At 29.7% G+C, this 23,684-nt stretch overlaps 1 protein-coding gene across 1 annotated transcript; it reads left to right on the forward strand.

Moving 5' to 3' along the window:
* Positions 1-563: 563 nt before the first annotated feature.
* Positions 564-14,981, forward strand: LOC127712818 (uncharacterized). Its single transcript, XM_052219426.1, has 19 exons — positions 564-667; positions 1,098-1,193; positions 2,218-2,483; positions 3,033-3,306; positions 4,574-4,699; positions 5,817-5,898; positions 6,320-6,433; positions 6,905-6,982; positions 7,579-7,723; positions 8,247-8,386; positions 9,426-9,512; positions 10,019-10,119; positions 10,229-10,403; positions 11,100-11,196; positions 11,531-11,641; positions 12,308-12,477; positions 12,993-13,094; positions 13,302-13,528; positions 13,975-14,981. The coding sequence occupies exons 2-19, from the start codon at positions 1,166-1,168 to the stop codon at positions 14,634-14,636; spliced, it is 2,985 nt and encodes a 994-aa protein (XP_052075386.1). The 5' UTR covers positions 564-667; positions 1,098-1,165; the 3' UTR covers positions 14,637-14,981.
* Positions 14,982-23,684: the final 8,703 nt, after the last annotated feature.

The raw sequence follows: 23,684 nt of genomic DNA on the forward strand, positions 1-23,684 counted from the left end.
CTCTGGATACCCATCCTATAATTTATTTACTTTTGGTAATCTGACGCAAATAATGTCTTAGGCAACCTCTTATTACCCTGAACTGCAATTCATTTTGGTTAAATCTGTTCATCCTATATATAATTATATGACTTTTAAGGGGTCTCATGGTTTCTCCGGTTATATACAATTAATAAAAAAAAGATTTTGTTGACATTTTAAAAATAAATATGATATATTTCACATTCTCATTACAGGGTTTTTTGTTCGTGAATTAAATAGAGGAAATATGACAGGTGTAACAGGCGATTTTGAAGGTAATGGTTACAGTTTCAAAACATAATTATTTCATTAATCATAGTAGAGGTCATATTAAGACCAATATTCAATTCCTAAAATCAGAATTCGAAACGTAGGGTTGATAGTACAAATCAAATACTTCAAAAACTAGAAAAACTGCACAAATTCCAAAATTATAGTTAAGGAATGTCAAATTATGATACATTATCGCGGTGTATATTTGAAACATCGTTATTTATTCCGCCATTTCCATATCTTACAGGTTTGGAAAACTTTAATTTGGAAGACCTCTATGAATTGCGACATGAAGAAAAGGAAGAAGTTAAAAAACAGATTGAAGCCATATATATTGAGGCAACCTCTTTGGAGAAAAAAGCCAGAGAATTGGGTATGAATTGTGTTTTCTCATTTATGCCCAAACCGCCACAAATGTCGTGATATTTTTCATACAGTATTGTATAGATTACGCTGTTTAGATCATACAATTGAGAAATAATTCATTTAGGCTTGAATTTATACTGATTTTACCACGGATTGACCTTTTATGCTAAATATTTTACAACGACCGATGGCATGGATAATATGCTCTTCATGTTTTAAAACTTTATTCAGCTACGATCAATTATCCTTGGCCAATTTGTAATGGCTCAGCGACTGCGTATATATTTTTTTTAAAAGTGTTTCAAAATTAGTATCTTATTCCAACAAATCGAAAATTGTTACTGTTTTTGTTTTTTTGTGTACATATGCAAATTGAAAAAATATGATTTATTCTAGGAAATTACACGCACAAATATTATATTTCCCTACCATTTTAGCATGTGATACAAATTCAAAACAGTATATTCTTCGCCACGCACAAACCTTAACAGAAAAAGCAAATGAGATGAAAGAAAAGATATGCTTAGCATCAGGTGATTTATTTCTTTATCTGTATTATATTATAGATATACATTTATAACACAGTAGTGTTATTTTTATGCTAATACTGTAGACTTTTGTAGTTGAATATATCTGTTGGCACGCAAATTGGAAACTGAAAAACAGAAAATTCAAAAGGCACTTAATCAAATCCACTTGTCATAACCAAATTGACAAAGCCACGACAATAAACACAAAATCGGGAACAAGACAAACATCATTCCACGGAATTGGTTTGCGGTTTATTCCTTACTTTATCATTTGTTTATTATCTCAAAACTAGTGTACATAACACACTTTGGCAGTTCACTTAATACTGATCAGTGTTTTATTTCAATTTTCTTATGATGCCCTTTATTAGTAAAAAGAAAGGATTCATATCAAATTTTTACCTCCCCACACACACATACCAGCACACCCACATACACACCAACACACCAACACACATACACACACCAACACACATACACACCTACACACACATTTTCTAAAACAAAATGTCAATACCAATTACATGCATCTAGTTGCTGCCATCATTCAAATTTTAGAATGTTTTTGGTTCTGTATCTTCATTTTATTTGTTTAATTCAAAACAAAATAATTTACACAAAACCAGTCAACCACCAGCATATTATCATTGCTTTCAATAATCATGAATAACAAAGTCAAATATTGTTTTTGAATAAATTTATGAATAGCCAAAAATGTCAGACTTTTGTGATACAAATATTTCAGAGCAGAAGGTCTGAAAAAGTTAATTTATAATTCTAAAGAGGTGAATGTCTACAACCTCACAAAGAAATGAAAGAATCATAATTCATATTTTATTGTAAAATTCAGAGTTTACCCAGAATCATATCACTCTTAACAAATCTGTCAAATGATCCCTGAATAAACAAGTAATATTTTCAATGATACGTTTTTATTACAATTGAATACACATAAGTATGTATAAACAATGTCATTTAGCTGTAAATTTGAAGTGAAGAAATTTTAACCTTATATTCTAATATTAAGGGAAATCATTCCAAACACCTGATGAACTACAAATTGCTATAAAGCAATCCATAGCTTCAAACGAGGAACAAACATTAATAGTTGAGAGACTTAAGAGGAACTGTTCATCCCATGGCTTAGAATACAGAGGTCAAACACCAGGGAATGGGAATTGTTTTTATGAAGCAATCACATGCCAGCTAGATAGAATTGGCGCAGACGTTATTGCTCCCGAACAATTAAGAACAAATGTTGTAAACTACATATCAACACATCCTAGTTTTGAGGTAAACTAATTTACTTGTTAAATACATTCACTAATTATCAAACTCCTCCATGGACAGAAACATAAAGAATTAGTTGGACATGTTTTCAGGGGACAAATCAAAACCGTTGGCAACGTTAGTGGCGCATCAGCACAACTTAAATATATGATTTAAATCAGTTAAGAAACTATTAACACACAAATACCATCAAAAATACTTCCGACAGAATATTAATTTGGAATTGACGTAACTGCCCGTAATACCTGTGATTAATGCAATTTAATATTTAAAGATTTACAAACTGATAAAAGAATAAGCATCAGTTAAGACTTTCATATCAACCAGAATGCTTTTTTCTGCAGATGTTTAAATAAATCATTTACAGTTAATATAGTACAATGCTAAATAATAGGTATTGACAAAAAACAATAAAATAAATAAAAAATGTATGTTATGATCATGATGATTTTTGATAAAATGTAGTTATAAAAGTATTTGTTTTGTATTAATCAATTTCAATGTACAGTAGTTAATAAAGACTTATGTAAGTAGCTTTCTTTCAATCAATAGGGCAGTCAAGGCATTGTGTTATTAGAAAACTTCGTTGAAGACAATTTTCCGGACTACTGTGACAGGATGTTACAGAATGGAGAGTACGCAGACCATGTTGTGGTCATTGGAATGTCCAGAATGCTACAGAGAGACATAGTTATTGTCACCAGTTCTCCCAGTACCAATAATGAGGATAGTGTCCTTTGGGTAACTGGTTGTGATGGTTTTTCCGGTAATCCTATTCTTCTTGGGCACATTTTCGAAAACCACTACCAGTCACTCCAGCCAAAAGGTAACTGATAATAGAAATTATATAATTTATGATTATCTCTCATAAAGAGATACCTTTACAGTTATAGTTTAAAGTAACGCATATGTAAATCTATGTTAAAAAAATAATGTCTACGGTTGATAGTTGGGAAATATCTTATAACACGAGATATAGTTGTGGAATCTGTTAATCTAATGATTCCAATAAAATTTGATAATTTGTTTAGATTATTTACAAAAAGTCATGCTCTTCTTGTCTGACTTCATCGGGCATGATCACCTATTCCAATGACGTCATTATATAAAATTCAGAGGAGAGCAAAATATTTGTCGTCATTATTATATTTCGACTAAGGAAGGACTTCGATCAAATGACCCACGTTTGGTAAAATGTTGATCAATATTGTGCTCAGAAAGGGATAAATACCATAGAATCAGTAAAATGTCCATATTTATATATTTGATATTTTATCAAATTGTTTTTGGCAAAACGAAATGAAATAAGTTTACTTTAACTTTGTTCTTCATTAGGCATTTTCACATTTTCGATAGGAGCGACCCTAATGAGTCTTACGTAGACGGAACACATTTTTAAGCCTTATATCTTTGAATTAGGTAGATCATCACTATATATCTGTATATCGCCATCTTGAATTGTAAAATAGCAGCACACAAGCGACAAAGTTCTTTATTTAAAACTGCAAATTTTGAGACATAAATGCTATTCATTTTTAAAACTCTTGTTTGATAAATGTAAATAAGTGCATTATATCATTGAAAAAATAAGTGTTATTGTAAGAACCGGCTATCAGTCTTTGTTTGATTCAATTTGTCAACTGAGCTAATTAACGGAAGATAACTTATTTGGTGAATTTTCTTTAAAGGAATGATAATGAAATTTCCATTTTTCGCAAGAAAACGAGATTTATTTTCACCCTTTTTCTTTTGATTTTCTACTAAATTGTGGCTATGTATAAGAAAATTATGTCTGAGAAAAAAATTCAGTAATGATCTACCTTAAATCGTTTTACGTTTTTTCACTGTAGACTGTTTTTGAAAAAGAAAAATATTAAAGGAAGTATTGTAAATGTGATATTTATATAAGTTTACTTTACATAATTTGATTGCATAATTACTGCATTGATATCAATCAGCATTAGAGGCAAAGTTTTTCTAATTGGCAAATACATTCAGATGCAAAAAAAGCTTTATTTTAACAGATAAACTAGTATTAATTATAAATTATTACGTTTTTTTGTTAATTGTAACGTTTATACAACAAATTTTAGGTGACAGTGGCAAACTTGATCACCACACGAATGATAAGCATGCAACAAATGATGATAACCTTTTTATTCCTGTTGATGTGTGCAACGAAGAACTCAGCAACTATAACATGACACATGATGTTGAAGGTACAATATTGTTCCTTCGGAAATGTTCACTAGCCATACTTATCATCAGTGATTTTAAAATGATTTGAATAACTTATAATTAGCGGGAATGTCTCGCTACATTGAAGACCTGTTGGTGACCTTCTGCTGTTGTATTTTTCTACGGTCGGGTTGTTGTCTTTTTGACACATTCCCCATTTTTATTCTCAATTTTATTATAAAAAGTAAAAGTCATTTTATCATCCACTTTTATACATAACCTACCATTAGTATACATAGACGTCAATATTCTATAAAAAATAATTAGTTGTATTATAAAGTTACAGTTTATAGATACTACCAATGAGCATGACTTTATCGAAGGCTTTTCGAAAGTCAACAATGCATTTAAAACACATTTTATTTCCATTTCTCCGTACTTCCAACGACAAAATTATTATACTTAAATTTGACTTTACATGCGAAATTTAAAGTGGTTTATCTAACGTCATTTTGTCGCAATAGTTGTATCATGTGTCCTCCTTTTTTATTATTAACTGTAACGTCTATGTTATACTGCAAATGCGTTTAATTATTGTATTAATACTGTGTCGCGAAGTATACTTATGTTTATAATTGTATTTTTTGTAACTCGTTAATTGTTTTGTCAGAGTTAAGCCATTTTCCATTATTTGCTTTTATAGTGCGTCTTTTCTTTTAATGTTTTACTGCTGTTTTACGTGTAATGTGCAGGTTTGCGCCTGTTGAAACGTTCAAATATATTATATGCAACTATTTTTTTGTGTTATTAAAATTTGCTGTTACAAAATATTAGAAATTATTATAAATTAAGGAATGTATCTCCCTCATGCAAAGCTCTGATTTCTTTCACGGATTTGGCTATACTTTTTGGACCTTTTGGATTATAGCTCTTCATCTTTTATATAAGCTTTGGATTTCAAATAATTTGGCAACGAGCATCACTGAAGAGACATGTATTGTCGAAATGCGCATCTGGTGCAAGAAAATTGGTACCGTTAATTTTATTGTGCAGAGGTCGTTTGTTGGTATTTTTCATCGATGTCATCATTTGTTTTTAAATTTATAACAAGTAAACTAGTGTTACTACATAGCAATACATATGCTTTTCTTACCCTAGATATGCCATTCGTAGAGTTTGTGAGATCCACCTTCATCAAAAAACGGAAAAATGGTACTGATTGCATTGTTAGACGTTTAAGGTATGGGAAATTTTATTTTAATCGAAAATATATAGTTTTGAAATCAACTAATTTCTATATGCTACCTTCTTCCTATGACCTAATGGTTTCAATAGAATTAAAAGAAAATAAATATCTATCACAGCAAAACATATACCTTCAGATTATTGAAAAATAACTCTGTTTGTTATTCAGAATAATTTTACTGAACTTCAAATAGTCTTACAAAATATAAAAATCACTGTATTAACAAAGGGATCATTTTTAAGAACTCTATTTTTTGGGGGACAATTTAAGTCTATTATACTATGGTGTAACTCTTTCCAATGTTTCTGAATATATGGATGAATTTTTGGTCACACTATTACACTGAAACATATTGTTGTGTTTTATCAGCTAGCATTTGTGACTTTGGCTTCAGTTTTTGCTTATCATTCAACAGAAATGAAGTGGACAACGAAGACGTCATAACCAAGCATTTAATGGATATAACAATCACAGGGAATTTTATTCACAGGAAAGCAAATAAAACCACATTGCAATACAGGTGTGAAAGGTAACTTTAATCATCTAAGTCGATAATCTATAAAGGAATTTTATCTTGAAATAAATCCACTCTTGTTTTTCTCCAAATAAACAATAAATAGAAAAAGAGAACAACTTTAGTAACAATCGTAAACATTCTTAAAGAATCTATTTACATATCTTGCATATCAAATTTGCAAGACAATGCTGAGTTAAAAGATACATTTGTGACAGAAAATAATATTGGTATAGTTTTGAAAGAGATGAGTTGTATAATCTTGACTTCTGGTTGTATGTTATTCTCTTGCTTTTTTTCAATAATATACGTTTTGTGTTATAGTTTATACAGTAATTATAGTATGGCCTTTAATAACAGATAGTTCCGAAAGCTTTTAAACGTATTGAACTATGAATTTTCTGAAATATTGCACAACATTTTTCTCTTTGGTTATCTATAAAGTTAAGATGCATATTTGTTTAAATTTTATCATGTTTTTTTTAGATGTAATAAACCAAGAGGAAAAAAAACAGGTCCTTTGAATACCAGGGCAAATAATTGTCAGGCATATGTGTCATTCCAGTATGTTATGTTAATGTAATATTCATTTATCTCTTTTACTTTTCTTTTATGATGCAAAACTATAAATTAATTTATAACTTTTAAGCGTTTGAACATCATTATTTATTGATCCTAACATCCTTGTTGTAGTTAAACAACCTTTTGTCCGTGTCTTGAGAGTGGGAATTAAATGCATTTATCATATTACTAAACCAAACACATTTAAACAGGTATTCACCGGGCATACACCATTCATGAGTTTCTGGCTAGTTTACCTGACATTTCATGTGATGAGCGGGTCAATACACCCTGTCATGGTTGAAATTATTATATAGAGAATCCCTGTATCAAATTATATAGAATTTGGTATATATCATTTTGATGATAAGTTATCAATTTACAAGGAGAACACAACAACCATAGCAGTTATTCGAAGTAGCCTTACACATATTTTTAGAAAAAATAATCCTTTTCTTCAAGTCCGATAGATCTTAAATATTGCTTACAAGCTGTTGTAATAAATATAATAATGATACGTTTGGCAAAACAGTACTAACCAGTGACGTTGTACATGTAAAAAAAATCATTAAAGGGCATGTTAATATCTTCTTACACAGATTTTTGACCCATTTGAGTAAAAAAGCAGTAATAATTCGGCAACAACTAAAACACAATGGACACAGTTTACAGATAAAAGAGGAAAAACACCAATCTCGCCCAGATCACAGCTTACTGCTTTATATAGATGCTTTACTTGATCAGGTATTCATGTCGTCGGTATTATATATAATTTATTGCTCATAACGAATTGACTTATTTTTCAATTATAAGTTGCTGGCACTCTTATAAACAAAATGATAATAAAAATTGTGTATGCTGACATTATTGGAGTTTAATATTTTCTCAACCATTCTGTTCTTTTCGATGTCTGTGTTTGTCTTCCGGCACATTTTTTCATAATTTGCAAAGATTATAATGAATGAATAGGTTGAAATAAATCAAAAATAAAATGATTAGGATAAAATTGGCTTGCCAGAGAGTCATTTAATGCATTTACATAAATATCGGACGCTTGTATGAAATATTTTAATGAAAAAACCAGTTTAAAGCTGAATAGCATTGATGATAAAATATTCTAGAAGACATATATTTTTACAATGACATATATTGATACAACGACATATTTTGTGTTGATTTGAAAAAATCCTTAAGCTCAAAAAGATTTTAACTAAATTTGAAATTAATTGTAATTGACACGAATTTAATTTTATTTCATTATCAATAGGGGAAAAAACCCATGGAAATATTGTGCAAAGCATGGAAATGGGCTAGAGATCAAGGGCATTTTGATGTGCACGATAGAAGATACTATCTGACACCAGTTGACATTAAGAATATATGTCAACGTTACAAAATGGATAAAAGGTATCAAAACATAATCAAAAGATTTACTTAAAATATGTACTTACTACTTTGTTCTTCTAAAAAATCCAAAGAAACAGGCTCATTGTTGAAGGCCGTATGGTGACCTATAGTTGTTAATGTTTGTGTCATTTTTGGTCTTTTGTGGATAGTTGTCTCATTGGTAATCATACCATATCTTCTTTTTTATATTTGTCTCTACGTATCCAGTCATCGAACCACATCTTCTTTTTTATATTTGTCTCTACGTATCCAGTCATCGAAAAATAACACATTATCCGGACTTCAGTTACCTCTGATAACTTGAACCAAATCTTAATATTGACAAAGACTTTGCTACCTCTGATAACACTTAACATATACAGACTTTGGTAACCTCTGGTTAATGAACACATATATGGACCTGGGTCGCCACTTGTACCCTTAAATGTTTGTAGAATTTGATAATCACTTTTCACCATTTTGTTAACTTTGGTCACCTGAAACATATATATAATGATACACAGGTATTGACTAGGGCTACCTTAATCATACTTGTGTTTCCTATGTCTATTTTAGATATGTATATAATCTATATCCCTTTTGAAACCGTACACATATATTGACTTTGGTTACCACTGTTCACCGCAACTTTGGTCACATCTGGACAATTTAAAAAAAAATGATAGCTTTACACAAAGTATATCCTTGGTTCCGTCTTGTTACATCTACATACTTTAGTAAAGTGAAATTTAAAGAGCATTTGGTATTTAGTACCTTACACTGGAAATGACGTTGGTTACCTCCATCACATTTATAGATACAGCCTTTGATTTGTGGTTCTTTAAACTGATGCACTGTTTGCAAACCCAATGGTTCGTCTGTTAAAATCATTACTTTATTCACCATTTTAATCTTTTTACCAATCTGATTGTAAACATGCACTTTACACAGTAAATTAACTTTGGTGTTTTCTGGTCAAATTATACAGATGTACTGTTGACATTGATTTTGTATATGTCAGTACTGGTATTGATCTATGATATTTCCTCATTTGTTTTAGAATTCACCAGAATGATGCTGTAGCTGTACACGAGCTATGCACACAAATACTGAAGGAAGAGATAATTTTCTACCAAGAATTGAAAGAGTAATTATTCTTATATAATAATGTACTTTTGTAAATTTTAATAACTGATATAAGCATAATGCTGATAAAGAGTAATTCTGAAATTACTGATTGATACCCTGTTTTGTTCTTCAGACATGACTGGATTGCCTTATGTTCAAATAGTTTTTATAGTACTCGTCTGTCCAATTTCGTATATGATTTTGTCTGTAAAATGTTTCAATGAGAGCTGTACAGATGAGTTTTCTGTAGACTGAACGTATATCTGACTTCTCATAATAGATGATTTGTATTTTTGGTTTTTATCCTTTTGAGTGTTTTTAGTGCTACACTTGTTCACAAGTCATATATTTTGTCAATATATTTTACATTTTTGTCTTTTTCAGTTTTAATAGAGGTTATTTAATATGAGTACAATGTAGCTAGTTTGTCGTCTTCTTTTCCATTAAATGGACATGATTTCAACATAAAATATATAATTCATACTCATACTTTTGGTCATTAAATATGTAACATTTACATTGTAGGGGAGTACAGCCATTAGTAATTATTTACCAGAATGAAGCACAAAGAAAAAGAATGGTGAAACTAGCAGAAAATGTGGTGTTTTTAGATGCTACATATAAAGGTATATACTTGTATATAATCATGGAAATTTCAATTTAAAATATTGATACGTTTAAAAGAATTGAACTGTGTGACAATAAACTTACAACATGTTTTTTGTTTGTTTTAAGGATTAACTGCCTATGGTTATTCATTCTATGCTCTTGTTGCAAGAGATGAACAGCAAGGCCGAGGCACTCCTCTTTCGTACTGTATCTCGTCAGATGATACTGGTGAAGTTGTCAAAATATTTCTGAGATCTCTGAAGACTACAGCTGAAAATCATGGATTTGATTTCCGTCCAAGGTTTGTGGGTATCAAGGTTGACAATATTTCGAATTCAATATCATTGCTTATTAACACTTTTCATTTTCGTCTTATTATTTGTTTACAATTAGTAACATTATTCGGAGTCAACATCAAATCTGATATGGATATAAAAGATAAATAAATACCATTCAATTATATGTTTTAATTAATTTGGCTGTAAAAATTACAGGTTAAACTATGACATTATTCACATATTCGTGCAGTGATAGTTATTTGAAATGACAAATAGACAATGCTATGAAAGATTCATCTAAAGAAACATTTTTTCATGCATATCAAAATTAATACAATTAAGGTCCACAATAATTTCAGTTGAATTTTGGCAAAGAATATTAGATAAATAATTTTTGCATAATAATATTTTTCTAATGGACTAATGAAACTTACAAAAACATCAATTTCCTTAAAATCTTTTGAGTGTGATCTATAGCAAGGCTTTAAAACCAAAGCATTTAAGATTAAAGCATAGTCAGGTTTATACATAACATAATAATTAAAGCTTTTTTAGGCTTGTTTCCAAATTTTTTAATCACAAATTAAAAATCTAATTGATATAAAAAAAAAAAAATTTACATAATTATTTACAAATTAACAAATAGTATTATAGAATAAAACCAATATGAGATAAAGATATAGATTGTTGATACTGCAGTGTTACATTTTGTTTACTAGATCTTTTATGGTAGACAGAGATACCAAAGAAATCAGCGCAATTAATGAAGTATTCCCAAACAGCTCTGTTTTACTTTGCTGGTTTCATGTTTTACAGGTAATATATTATTCAATATATGTATCATACATTTTACCTTATTCTTTATGGGAAAAAAATCAGTTATTAAATGAGAGTTATTCTGTGAAGTTTCACTCTTTTGGATCAATAAGTATTAATTGCATTGGATTTAACATTTTATATCTTTTTTTTGTGTTTATAAGCTTGAGGTCAGTTTTGAATTAATAAATAGACTCTTTCGCATTAATACTTTCATAGATCAAATATTATCTTGTTGAAAAATAATTAGTCATGATATATTCAAGACAATGTTTAATTATTATTATCAAGAATCTTTAAGACATGAACTAAATATAAATGATTTGATTTACAGGCTGTGTACAGATTTTTGAATAAAAAAGAATCTGGTGTATCAGGACCCATGCACGCACATACCAGAAAAAAAGTTATTGACTATATTAGAACTATGAAAATATGTACCAAGGTAATCAAACGTGATAGTTAAGACAAATAAAATATAATGAACCTATGATACCACAGTGAAATATAATAATTTTTAAATTGGTCAATAATTTTGAGTTGGTCCTGACAAATTCAAATAATGTATTCGAATATTTAATATGTACTAGGTGAATGTTAATTTACATAGTATAACTTGACCTGCTTCTGATAATAACAGTTTTATATGCAGAGGATGTGAAACATTGTTAAAAAATTAATCACGAGTGTGTTGCCTCACAATGAAACACGATTGGTTATTGATATGTTTATATTATAAGAAAAATCCCTGTAGAAATGAAACCTCAGTGGGATCTTTTTCTCCTTTTCCAACATTGTAATTGTTTTAATATCAAAATCATATCAACAAGATTTTTCAAATAGAGTCAATTAAAACGCAATAATAATAATAATAAAAAATACAATCAATGAATTTTGGTTGATAAAAGATGAAAAAAAAACCACTGAAACATATAGAAATGAATCTCTATTGAATTAAAGCAGTAAAATAATTTAGAAAGTACAAATAGTTGCTTAATGCGATTTAAAGATCTTACCTATAAATATACAATGCTTATGAGTACACGCGTGTTTAATCTATAAAATCTGATTTTATACTCAAAAGAAATGTGTCAATATAATTTTTCATCAGAAAGAAGACTTTTCTCAAAAAGTTAAAATGTTGCAAGAGAAAATGCCTTCCAAACAAATAGCAGACTACTTGTTAGACAACTGGTGTACTGACAAGTGGGGATGTCGATGGGCCAACTATGGAAGACATTTTTTTCATGAAGATCAAGATACAAATAACTTAGTTGAAAGGTTATTAATACATTGTATTACTATACACCTTATATTTTACAAGATCGAAATTTTAAGCATCATCTAATTATCATCTGTTTGATAATAGTAACTAAGTATATTTTATTTTGGGGATAAATTTTCTGAACTGTCTCTGTTTTTATGACCTGATTTATAAAAAGTATTACACTTTGTCTAAATCCTACTTCTTCATGGGTAACCAAAGACATAGCATGATATAAACTTTACAATTTTTAACTATATGGAGAGGATTTTTGCCGTTCTTTCATGATAGGGTTATGCAAATTTAATACAAATATCATAATTGTCAATGCAAGTCGATAATTACATAAAAGCAGACAAAATGAAAAAATGTAGTCTAGCAAAACCTGATGTGTATGAGGATATTAAAACAAAAAAATATAATGCTACTTATGACATTCAAATGTTAACACATTAATATTTTATGTACTTTCTATTTGTACATTCAAATATAAATCATAAATTCAAAGTCCTTAACATTTTGTCATTTTCAGGTTTTTCCTGGGCATGAAATACCATTTCCTTGGTGGGTATGCCAATAGCAGAGTAGAGGACTTACTACTCCTTCTCCATGGAAATGTAACTATGTTTTATGAGTAAGTAAGTTTAAATTTGTCACAATCCTGTTCTTCTTATCGTTCACTTGAATCGTCTGAAATTAGAAAGATCATTTTAATTTAAGATGCAAATACATTGAATATTAAATACTGTGAATTCAATTTTTTAAGAAATAATTTATTATTAGATCTTTGAATTATGTTTTCATAACCAAAAATAAATTAAAAAAAACATCGTAATTTTAGCTATCTGGATGAACTCGCAAAGATTGGTCGCCTGAAAAATATGGGAGGACAAAGAGGAGACAAAAGTAAATTGACAGCAGAGAATATGCTCAAGGCAGGACTCGACCAAACTGTGCAATGGACTTCATCCACAGAATGCACTGTTCCATCACAGACAGCATTTTGGACGATTTATAATGTGGACATTGTCAATGAAGTGTGCAATTGTCCAGCAGCAACAACAAGAGGTATTTTTTTAGCATCTTAAGTCAGTCCAACAATGTTTAAAAGTACACCATCAAGTATGAATTGTTGAAATCAAGATTATTAATTTCGGGTACCGTATATGGTTCCCGGAAATGCTTATCCTTCTAAAGCACCTAATTTCACTTCAGGTATTCAGTGGAATTCGTGTTGTTTATTATCGTTTTTTACTGTTGTTGTAAATGTCTTATGGTTTTATGAGTCTCCTCGGTTTTGATTGTTTTTGTCTTCCAACAAGGCATTATCAACCGTCATCAGGTTATACAAGTGCAAATAATCATTTTCCTCATCAAATTTTCTAAAACAATGCGATCCAATTTAAGTAAATCTTTACTCAACGTTCATTAGTGGTTTTGTTTAAAGTTTGTACAATTGAAAGTGAACCATAAAGGTACAAGTTATTTATGTTCCATTCTCTACTATTTTTCAGGAATGTGTAAGCATGTTCATTTAGCTGAATTGATTGCTTCTAAAAGGAACATCGACCTTACTGTAGAGCGCAGATCAGAAGCAATGGATGTATTAAATGCAGAACAATATTTTTATGACAGAGATAACAACCAGGTAGAGGTTTTGTCAAGATTGGGAAATGTATCAGTTGTTAATTTGACCTCTTTCAAATGTACATGTTTTGCCAATAGCCATGGTAAACATTGTGTTTGTGTGATGGTAGCAAAACTGGTAGTTCCATCACCTGACATAGAGTCTACCTCAATTGATGAAACAAAACAACAATTAATTGAAGACAAAGAAACAACCGACCAGGCTATTAAAAGAAAAATTGAGGAAATCAATTTATATGTAAACAATAAAAATTTCCAGACAATTGACGTGAAAAAAAAGAAAGCTATTTGTCAAGCACTCACAACGGCATTACATATTTGTAAGACAACCAACTTTTCCAAAACAACAAGAAAGCGAAAGCAGCAACCGCTGTTTCCAAGCAGAAAATCCAAAAGTCCAAAAACTGATCATGACTATTCAGTAAGCCGAAAGTGTGTTCTGAAAAAACGGGGGCGTAAAGTTAATGATGATGGCAGTTTCAAATCTACGCACAGAAAGAAAGGATCCATTCGTAAACCATTTCAATGAAAAAAATAATGAAATATTATACTGATTTTGAAAAACTGCCTTTTCTAGATATTCGTTCAAAAATTGTATATGTTACATAGGTGCTTAAATGCTTTAAAAGTAGGACATATACAGTTTGCTCTTCAAATGTTTTGCAAAGATACTGATGTGAACAAATGGATATAATTTAATATAACAAATACCTATTCCTAATGATGATTTTGTCAAGCAGATAACTTGGCTAATTATTACATTGGACTAGGTCTGTTTGTTGTCTCAAGTAGGTTATATTTTTTAGGCAAATGATCAAATATGTTTTAAGTTAAGATAATACGTGTCATGTGTCTAATAAATCATTACCTGGCAGCGTTGTCTGTATTGTCTTCCAAAAGGCCTCAAAAACTTTCCCATGCATTGCCTTGTTTACATTAGTTTTATTTAGTTCGGCTATAACATGGCCAACAATTTCTCTGCAAATATAAGTTAAGACAGCAATTTTATTATTATAGGACATTTCTTTACCTACACAATTTTATATAATGACACCATCTTAATTATTCTAGTTTTAATAAGAATCACTTAATCTAAGCAAATAAAAGACTTAATTTACAAGAATGCATTTTATTTTATTGACTTAAATATTTTTTTTTAAATGTTTTAATATGTTAATACTATAATGCTTAATTTATGTCATTACTAACAAAAATTGTATTCAATAATTTCAAATGTTTCCTAGCTACAACAAAATAGAGCATGTTAAACCGTTGGAAAATAAATGAGAATAGCAATGTTATACATATCAATAATAAAACAAAGGACCAAGTCGAATTGTAAGGCCAAATTAAATAGTAATTTGTACATCAATAATTATAAGTCAATTGTTCTACCTAGCTTTCTGATAAACATGCAGTGTGGATTGTTTCAAGTTTATGACCAGTAAGAAGTAGATTGTATATGATTTTATAGTTAGTATTCTAACGATGCTATTAATTTTAAAATGATTGATTCCATGTCATTTTGCTTTGAAAAGTTTATTATTTAGTACACAGAGAAATGTGAAACCTTGAGTTGTTTTTTGCGTTTTGGTCGGGTTGTTGTTTCTTTGACATAATCCCTGTGTCCATAAAGTTATATTAAAACGAAATCTGTTTTTAAACAGCTGGTAGTATGTTTGTGTTTGACTGTATATTAAAATGATAACTACACATTTCCATTCGCTTTTAACACAATTGTTCATTTTCTATATATAGACCTCGAGTGTAAAAAGATAGATTGCATTATAGACTTGATTATGAATTTATGATCTGAATTTTGTCACAAATTTAGTCTAGAATAATTATTGAAACAGATAAGCAATCAATTGAATAGATGAGAACTCAGTTTATAATTGATTGTTGAGAAGATAAATACATAATGATCATGGTATTTGGAAAATGTATGTTTTATATATTTCATGTTAATCTAGATGTTTGCATTTTCTATTGTGTATTTTATTCCATACTCTTAGTATGTAATAAAGATGTCAAGAAGACGATTGCCTTTGTAGCCATTATAAATCCAATGTTCATAAAATCTGAACAATTGAATTCTTCTCAAACACTTACTTAGTTTTTTCAATGTCACCCTTTTTTTGGGCAGATGTCCCTTTCATTTTTTTGCATACAGCCTTTTTGGTTGCTTCTTTGTCAACAAGAGCCTCGGTCAAAGTGTTTAAAGATTGAACTTGATAGTCAACATCACCTGAAAATGAAGTGAAATACAGTTGTGATCTTTTCTTGCAGTTAAGCTGATAAATATATGTAATAAGACATATTAAGCACCGTTATGAAAGTTCTTACAACTTAAAAAAATGTCTTACAGATTGGCAAAGCGACATGTATATGATTCACAGTAGACATATGATTTCAAAAGATACAGTTATATACCAAGGGATCATAAACTCAAGCATGAACAATATTATGGGCACCACATAATAAGCTGGATCTGCTAACCAATATAGATAACCTGAGACCACCCTAGTTTTTTATGGGGTTTATGTTGCTCAGTTTTATTTTTTCTATATTGAATTATAATGATTGCATTTTTGACTTTCCATCATTTTTTTAAATTTTTTTGCTCAGCTTTGTCAGTTTGTTCTCCAAATTTCAGTTTGATTGTTCCTTTCGACCCATTCACCATTCCTTACCTTCTAATCAATCAATGCTTAAAAAAACACGAGATCATCAATTTATGTGTTTTAACCAGCATAAACTGTTTTCTTTGAGAATCAAGTGTATTCACTAAAGTCTTACCGTTTGTTAACATGGACCAGGCTGATGTGATCGGTGGCACTATGTTTGTTGGTTTTGGAATCAAATTGACTAGTCTTGAAAGTTCCTTTCGATTTTGTTGAGTAGTATTTGATTTCCCTATTGTCAAGTAATCACCTATCTGGTGAACTGACATTCTGTCTGGTCCCTGGACTCTGGCCGTGATTTCATCTCTCTTCACCATATAAATCATTCTTTTCTCCGTTTTGTTTGTTTTCATTGACTGTAGTCTACTTCTCACAGGTCTAATGTCTTTTTAAAATAAATTGGAAAATAATCATGAACCCTTATGATAAGATTAATGAGAAACTTAAAATTGTATTTTTGTTAGCCTATTAAAAGAAATCAATGACTTGAATTATTTAAGGCACAATGTAAAAATAAATGATACAGGGAGCTTCTAAATGTATAAAATTACCAAGTAAATATCAAACTAGTATATGTATAGGTTGTTACTAAACAGATAAAAGCCATTCCTGAAAATGTGAAGGTACAGTCATCACACAGGACATTTAGCTTTGTTATTCATAAAAAGTAATTGGAAAGACAATAATAAAACAAGTAATGATTCATATCCAAATCCATGAAGTGCTAAATATAATGATTGTTGAGGTGAAATATAGATTGTTGGTGATCATGGTATGCAAATGATCAAAAAAATATAATGTACATACTTGCAATCCTAAACTCCTCAAAAGAAGTAATCTCATTCCAATCCGTCGTCTCACTTGTACCTGTTGAGATAAGAGTATTATTCAGGATAATTGATAAGAAACCAATCAAAACACAATTACTTTAATCATAAAATGTAATCCTAGTTATCTTCGGTAATTAATTCCGGGTAATTGCATTGATTTTGTGTACAAAATAACTACATAATATCAATGTCTTGATCATTATGATACCATTTTTAGAAACAAAGTGACATTTTTCTACCCCAATATCTCCTAAATAAAATTAGGTTGGGGGTTGAGCCAGTCAACTCCAAAGCCTGCCCTGTGAAGAAGTATATTAAAAACTTCAATTGTTTTCTTTATATAAAGTATAACAAAAACTATTATATGCTTCATATTTAAAAATGTATCATTCTAAAATAGGAAAATAATTCATTTTGGTCAATTTCCCTACTTTTTTGTCACCTTTTTCAATGTTCATAAATTTAACTATGGCGCCACATCTTGCCCATTCAATTTTGATGAAATTGGCAATATCTTGTTAAGTTGACCACATGTAACCAATTCAATATTTTTGTAAAGTAATCTCAACAGGAAAATGAAATTACTTTTCAATCAAACCTAAGTAGCATTTTTACAAATATCAATAACAAGTTTTAAGTTCAAAAAGAATGATAGTTTCAGTATCATAAAACTTAATGAACTTATCCATCATGATTAAATGCATACATACCACTCTCATCTACATTTTCTGTTGACTTCTAAAAATAGAAGATAAAAATTATAATGATTGTATTAGGAAATCAATTGATTTATCAAAAATTATCTAATAATGATAAGTATAAATTGTCTACATAATCAATTGTAAAAATCCTCTTGACAAAGTAAGAAATTTTAATTGTTTTCTAAGATTTGTTTTTTAGACGACTCTGAAAGACAATGTACATTTTTTAATGGTTATTAATATATTGAAATTAATATAACAATATAACATATTCTCCCTGAACCAAGAATGTATATCTAACCTGATCTTCATCTTTTTTCTGGATCTTCGGTTGTCTAACATTATCTACTAATGAAAAGAAATAAAACCATGAACCATTCAAATGTAAATGTTGATATTTTTTTGCAATTTATATTAACATTAATTGTTTCATTTTCTGTTATTAAAGACTAAATAAAACAAATTTTATTTGCGTAAGTGTGTCCAGAGGTTACCATATTTCATATCAACATAAGGTGATCAGAGGTGACAAAATCTGAAATCTACAGAAGGTGACCAGAGGTAACCAAATCCCATGTATGAATAAGATGACCAGATGTAACCAAATCAATTATCTGCATAAGGTGACCAGAGGAAGCCAAATCCGAAATATGCAGAAGATGACCAGATAATTACAATATCTGCATAAACTTAGGTAACCAAAACTTATATTTAAATCAGGTGACCAACAGTAACAAAACCCTATTATATCTTTTAAAAGTGACCAGGAATTACCAGATACCATATCTTGGGAAGATGACCACATGTATCCAAAATTAAGAATTTTGTAAGGAAATTCTAAAAGAATATTGAATTTACTTTTCAATCAAACCTAAGTAGCCGTTTTAACAAAAAATGATAACCAGTTTTGTGTTAGAATAGAATGATAATTTCAGTATTATAAAAACTTCATGTACTTATGCATCATATATAATGATTACATGTATATATCACAAATTAAATGCGTACATACCTCTTTCATCTACATTTTCTAGTGACTTCTGAAAAAAAAAGATAACAAATACAATAATCGTATAAGGAAATCAATTGATTTATCAAAAATATCTACAGAGGATAAGTATCAATTATCAACTGAACATGCTCTTGGCAACGTTTGCAAATTAAATCATTCTCTAACGTTTGTTTTATAGATGATCATGGTAGACAAAGTTCATTCTGTTAATTGTAATAAAATATTAAAAGTAATATATAATACTTTTCTATATTCTTGTTGAACCCATGATGTATATCAAACCTGTTTTTCTTCTTTTTTCCCTCTCTTTGATTTTCTAGCATGTTCTAAAATGATAAAAAAAACACAACATGACCAGTTGTAGGTAAATATTGATGACAAGAAATAACCAAATTCGAATAATACATAGGGTGGCCAGAGATTTCCAATATATGCATGAAATGAACGGAGGTAAACAAATCCAATATCGTCGTAAGGTGACCAGAGGTAAGTAAACACATTCAATATCGTCGTAAGGTGACCAGAGGTAACCAAATTCTATATGTTGTTCAGATGACCAGAGGTTACCATATATCATATCTTGTAAAGTTGACAACATGTAGCCAATTTAAATTTTTATAAGGTTATCCCAAAAGAAAAATGTTTTTTTTAATTAAACCTTAAATGCCATTTCACAAAATTCGTAACAAGTTTAAAGTTTCAATAGAATAATAGTTGCAGTATTATATAGACACAAGGCGCTTATCCATCATAAATAAGAATTATATTTAACAAATTTAATGCATACATACCTCTTTTATCTACATTTTCTAGTGACTGAAAAAGAAGATAAAATATATAATGATTACATTAGGAAATCAATTGATTTATCCAAAATAATATAATGAGGGTAAGTATACATTGACTTAATAATCAACTTTAAATGCTCTTGTCAACGTTTGCAAGTTCAAGCATTTTCTAAGATTTGTTTTTTAAAAGAGATAGACAATGTTCATTCTGTTGAGATCATTAATATTTTAAATGTAATATGCAATACAATTCTATAGTCTTGCTGAACCAGTAATGCATATCAAACCTGTTCTTGTTCTTTTTTCCTTCTCTTCGATTGTCTTACATTTCCTACAAATAATAACAAAAAATAACATGACTTATGTTTTGATGACCAGAGTTAATTAAATCTGAAATCTGCATAAGGTGACCAGAGGTCCTCAAATCCAATATCTGCATAAGGTGACCAGAGGTTCCCAAATCCAATATCTGCATAAGGTGACCAAAGGTCCCCAAATCATATATCTGCATAAGGTGAACAGATATATAACAAATCAAATTTCTTCATAGAGTCACCAGAGGTCCCCAAATCGGAAATCTGCATAAGAAGACCAGAGGTCCTCAAATCCAATATCTGCATAAGGTGACCAGGAACTCTAATCCAATATCTGCATAAGGTGAACAGAGGTCCCAAAATCCAATATCTGCATGAGGTGACCAGATTTATCCAAATCCAATATCTTCATAAGGTGACCAGAGGTCCCCAAATCCAATATTTGCATAAAGTGACCAGAGGTCCTAAAATCCAATATCTGCATAAGGTGACCAGAGGTTACTAAATCTAGTATCTGCATTAGATGACCAATGGTAATCCGATTCCATATCATGTTAAGATCACTAGAGATAATCTGATACCATATATGATAAAATTGATCACTTATAGCTAATTAAATATTTTTCTAAGTTAATCCAAAGAGAAAAAGAAATTTTTCAATCAAACCTAAGTAGCGATTTTAAAGCTATCGATAACAAGTTGTAAGTTTAAATAGAAATTTAGTTTCAGTATCATATAGACGTAATGAACCTATCCATCATACTAAAAAAATGATAAAATAAATACAAACCACTTTCATCTTCATTTTCTGTTGACTTCTGAAAAAAGAAGTTAAATATTAAATAATCGTATAGGAAATCAACTGATTTATCCAAAGGATCTAATGAAGATACGTATAAATTGACTTCATTATCGGCTCTTGACAACGCAAGCAAATTCAATTATTTTTAAGATTTATTTCTAAATGATCATGGAAGATAATGTACATTTTTTCTGTTCAGTGTTACTTAGATAGTAAATATAATGTTATAGTATTCTATATTTTGAACCAATGATATATACAAACCTGTTCTTCTTTTTTCACCCTCTTCAAATTTCTCACATTTTCTACAAATGATAAAAAAAACTCAACATTTAAAAAAGAAATTGTGGTATTATTGCCAATGAGACAACTGTTCACAACAAACCAAATGACACAGAAATTAACAAGTATAAGTCACTGTACGGCCTTCAACAATGAGCAACGTCCATACCGAATAGTCAGTTATTAAAGGCCCGGAAATAAGAAATGTAAAATAATTCAAACGATCATACATCTAAGACTACATATGACCAATTTTTGTAAAATTTAATGACCAGTGAATAACAAAATCCGAAATCTGCAAAAGGTGTCAACTGTCAAGAGAATTCCAATAACAACAGAAAGTGACCAAAGATAACTAAATACAGTATCTGCTTCAGGTGATCAGTGTTAACACAATTCTATATCATTTTAAGGTTGCTTAGGGTACTCAAATACCATATCTGGGAAAGTTGACCATATGCAGCCAATTAAATATACCAAAAATAATTAATTTCAATCAAACCGAAGAAGCCATTTTACAGCTATCGATAACAAGTTTTAAGTTCAAAAAGAATAATAGTTGCAGCATTATATAAACATAGTGTATGTTTTCATCATATTAAAGGTTTGATACAATAAATTAAATGCATACATACCACTTTCATCTACATTTTCTGAGGACTTCTAAAAAAAAGAAGATAAACATCTGATATTTGTATTAGTAAATTCAATTTTATTTATCCATAATTATCTTATGAGGATAAGTAAAAATTGACAAAATTTTAAACTGTCAATGCTCTTGGCAATGTTTGCAAGGTCAATGATTTTCAAAGATTTGTTCTTTAAAAGATCAGGATAGACAATGATCATTCTGTTGAGTGCTATTAATATTTTAAATGTAATATGCAATACAATTCTATAGCCTTGCTGAACCAGTAATGCATATTAACCTTTTCTTGTTCTTTTTTTCCTCTCTTCGATTGTCTTACGTTTCCTACAAATGATAAAAAACATAACATGACTTATGTTTTGATGACCAAAGGTAACAAAATCCAATATTTACATAGGGTGACCAGAGGTCACCAAATCCAATATTTACATAAGGTGACCAGAGGTCACCAAATCTAATATTAACATTAGGTGACCAGAAGTCACCAAATCCAGTATTTACATAAGATGAACTGAGGTCACCAAATCCAATATATGAATAAGGTGACTAGAAGTTACTCCATTCTAGCATATTAAGGCAAACAGAGGTTAACAAATCCGAACTGGTTAAGATGACCACATGTAATCAACTTAAATATTTGTGTAAGGTAATCAAGAAACAAAAAAAATGATTAGTTCAATCGAGCCTAAGTGGCCATTTTACCAGAAACGATTGCAAGTTTCAAGTTCAAAAAGAATAATAGTTGCAGCATTATATAAATATAGTGTATGTTTCCATCATATTAAAAGTTTGATACAATGAATTAAATGCATACATACCACTCCCATCTACATTTTCTGAGGACTTCTGAAAAAAGAAGATAAGTATATGATAATTGTATTAGTAAATTCAATTTTATTTATCCAAAAGTATCTTATGAGGATCAGTTTTATTTTATTTAATTATCAACTGTCCGTGCTCTTGGCAATGTTTGAAAGATCAATGATTTTTCTTAAATTTGTTTGTAGATGATCATGAAAGATAATGATCATTGTGTAAAGTTTTATCGGTACATTAAACTTAATGTAATAATATTCTATATTCTTGTTGAATCCATAATGTATATCAAACCTGTTCTTCTTCTTTTTTGTCTTTCTTTGATTGTCTCAAATTTTCTACAAATGATATGAAAAACATCAACTAGTTGTATGCAAATGTTATTTACCAGAGATAACCAAATCTGAAAACTACATAAGGTGACCAGAGGTAACCAAATCCAATATTAACATAAGGTGACCAGAGGTCACCAAATCCTATATTTCCATAAGATGACCAGAGGTAACCAAATCCAATATATGAATAAGGTGACTAGAAGTTACCCCATTCTAGCATATTAAAGCCAACAGAAGTTAACAAATCCCATTTCTGGCTAAGATGACCACATGATATCAACTTAAATATTTGTGTAAGGTAATCAAGAAACAAAAAAAATGATTAGTTCAATCGAGCCTAAGTGGCCATTTTACCAGAAACGAT

This window comes from Mytilus californianus, unplaced genomic scaffold (assembly GCF_021869535.1).
Source record: "Mytilus californianus isolate M0D057914Y unplaced genomic scaffold, xbMytCali1.0.p SCAF_8, whole genome shotgun sequence".
Lineage (NCBI taxonomy): Eukaryota > Metazoa > Mollusca > Bivalvia > Mytilida > Mytilidae > Mytilus > Mytilus californianus.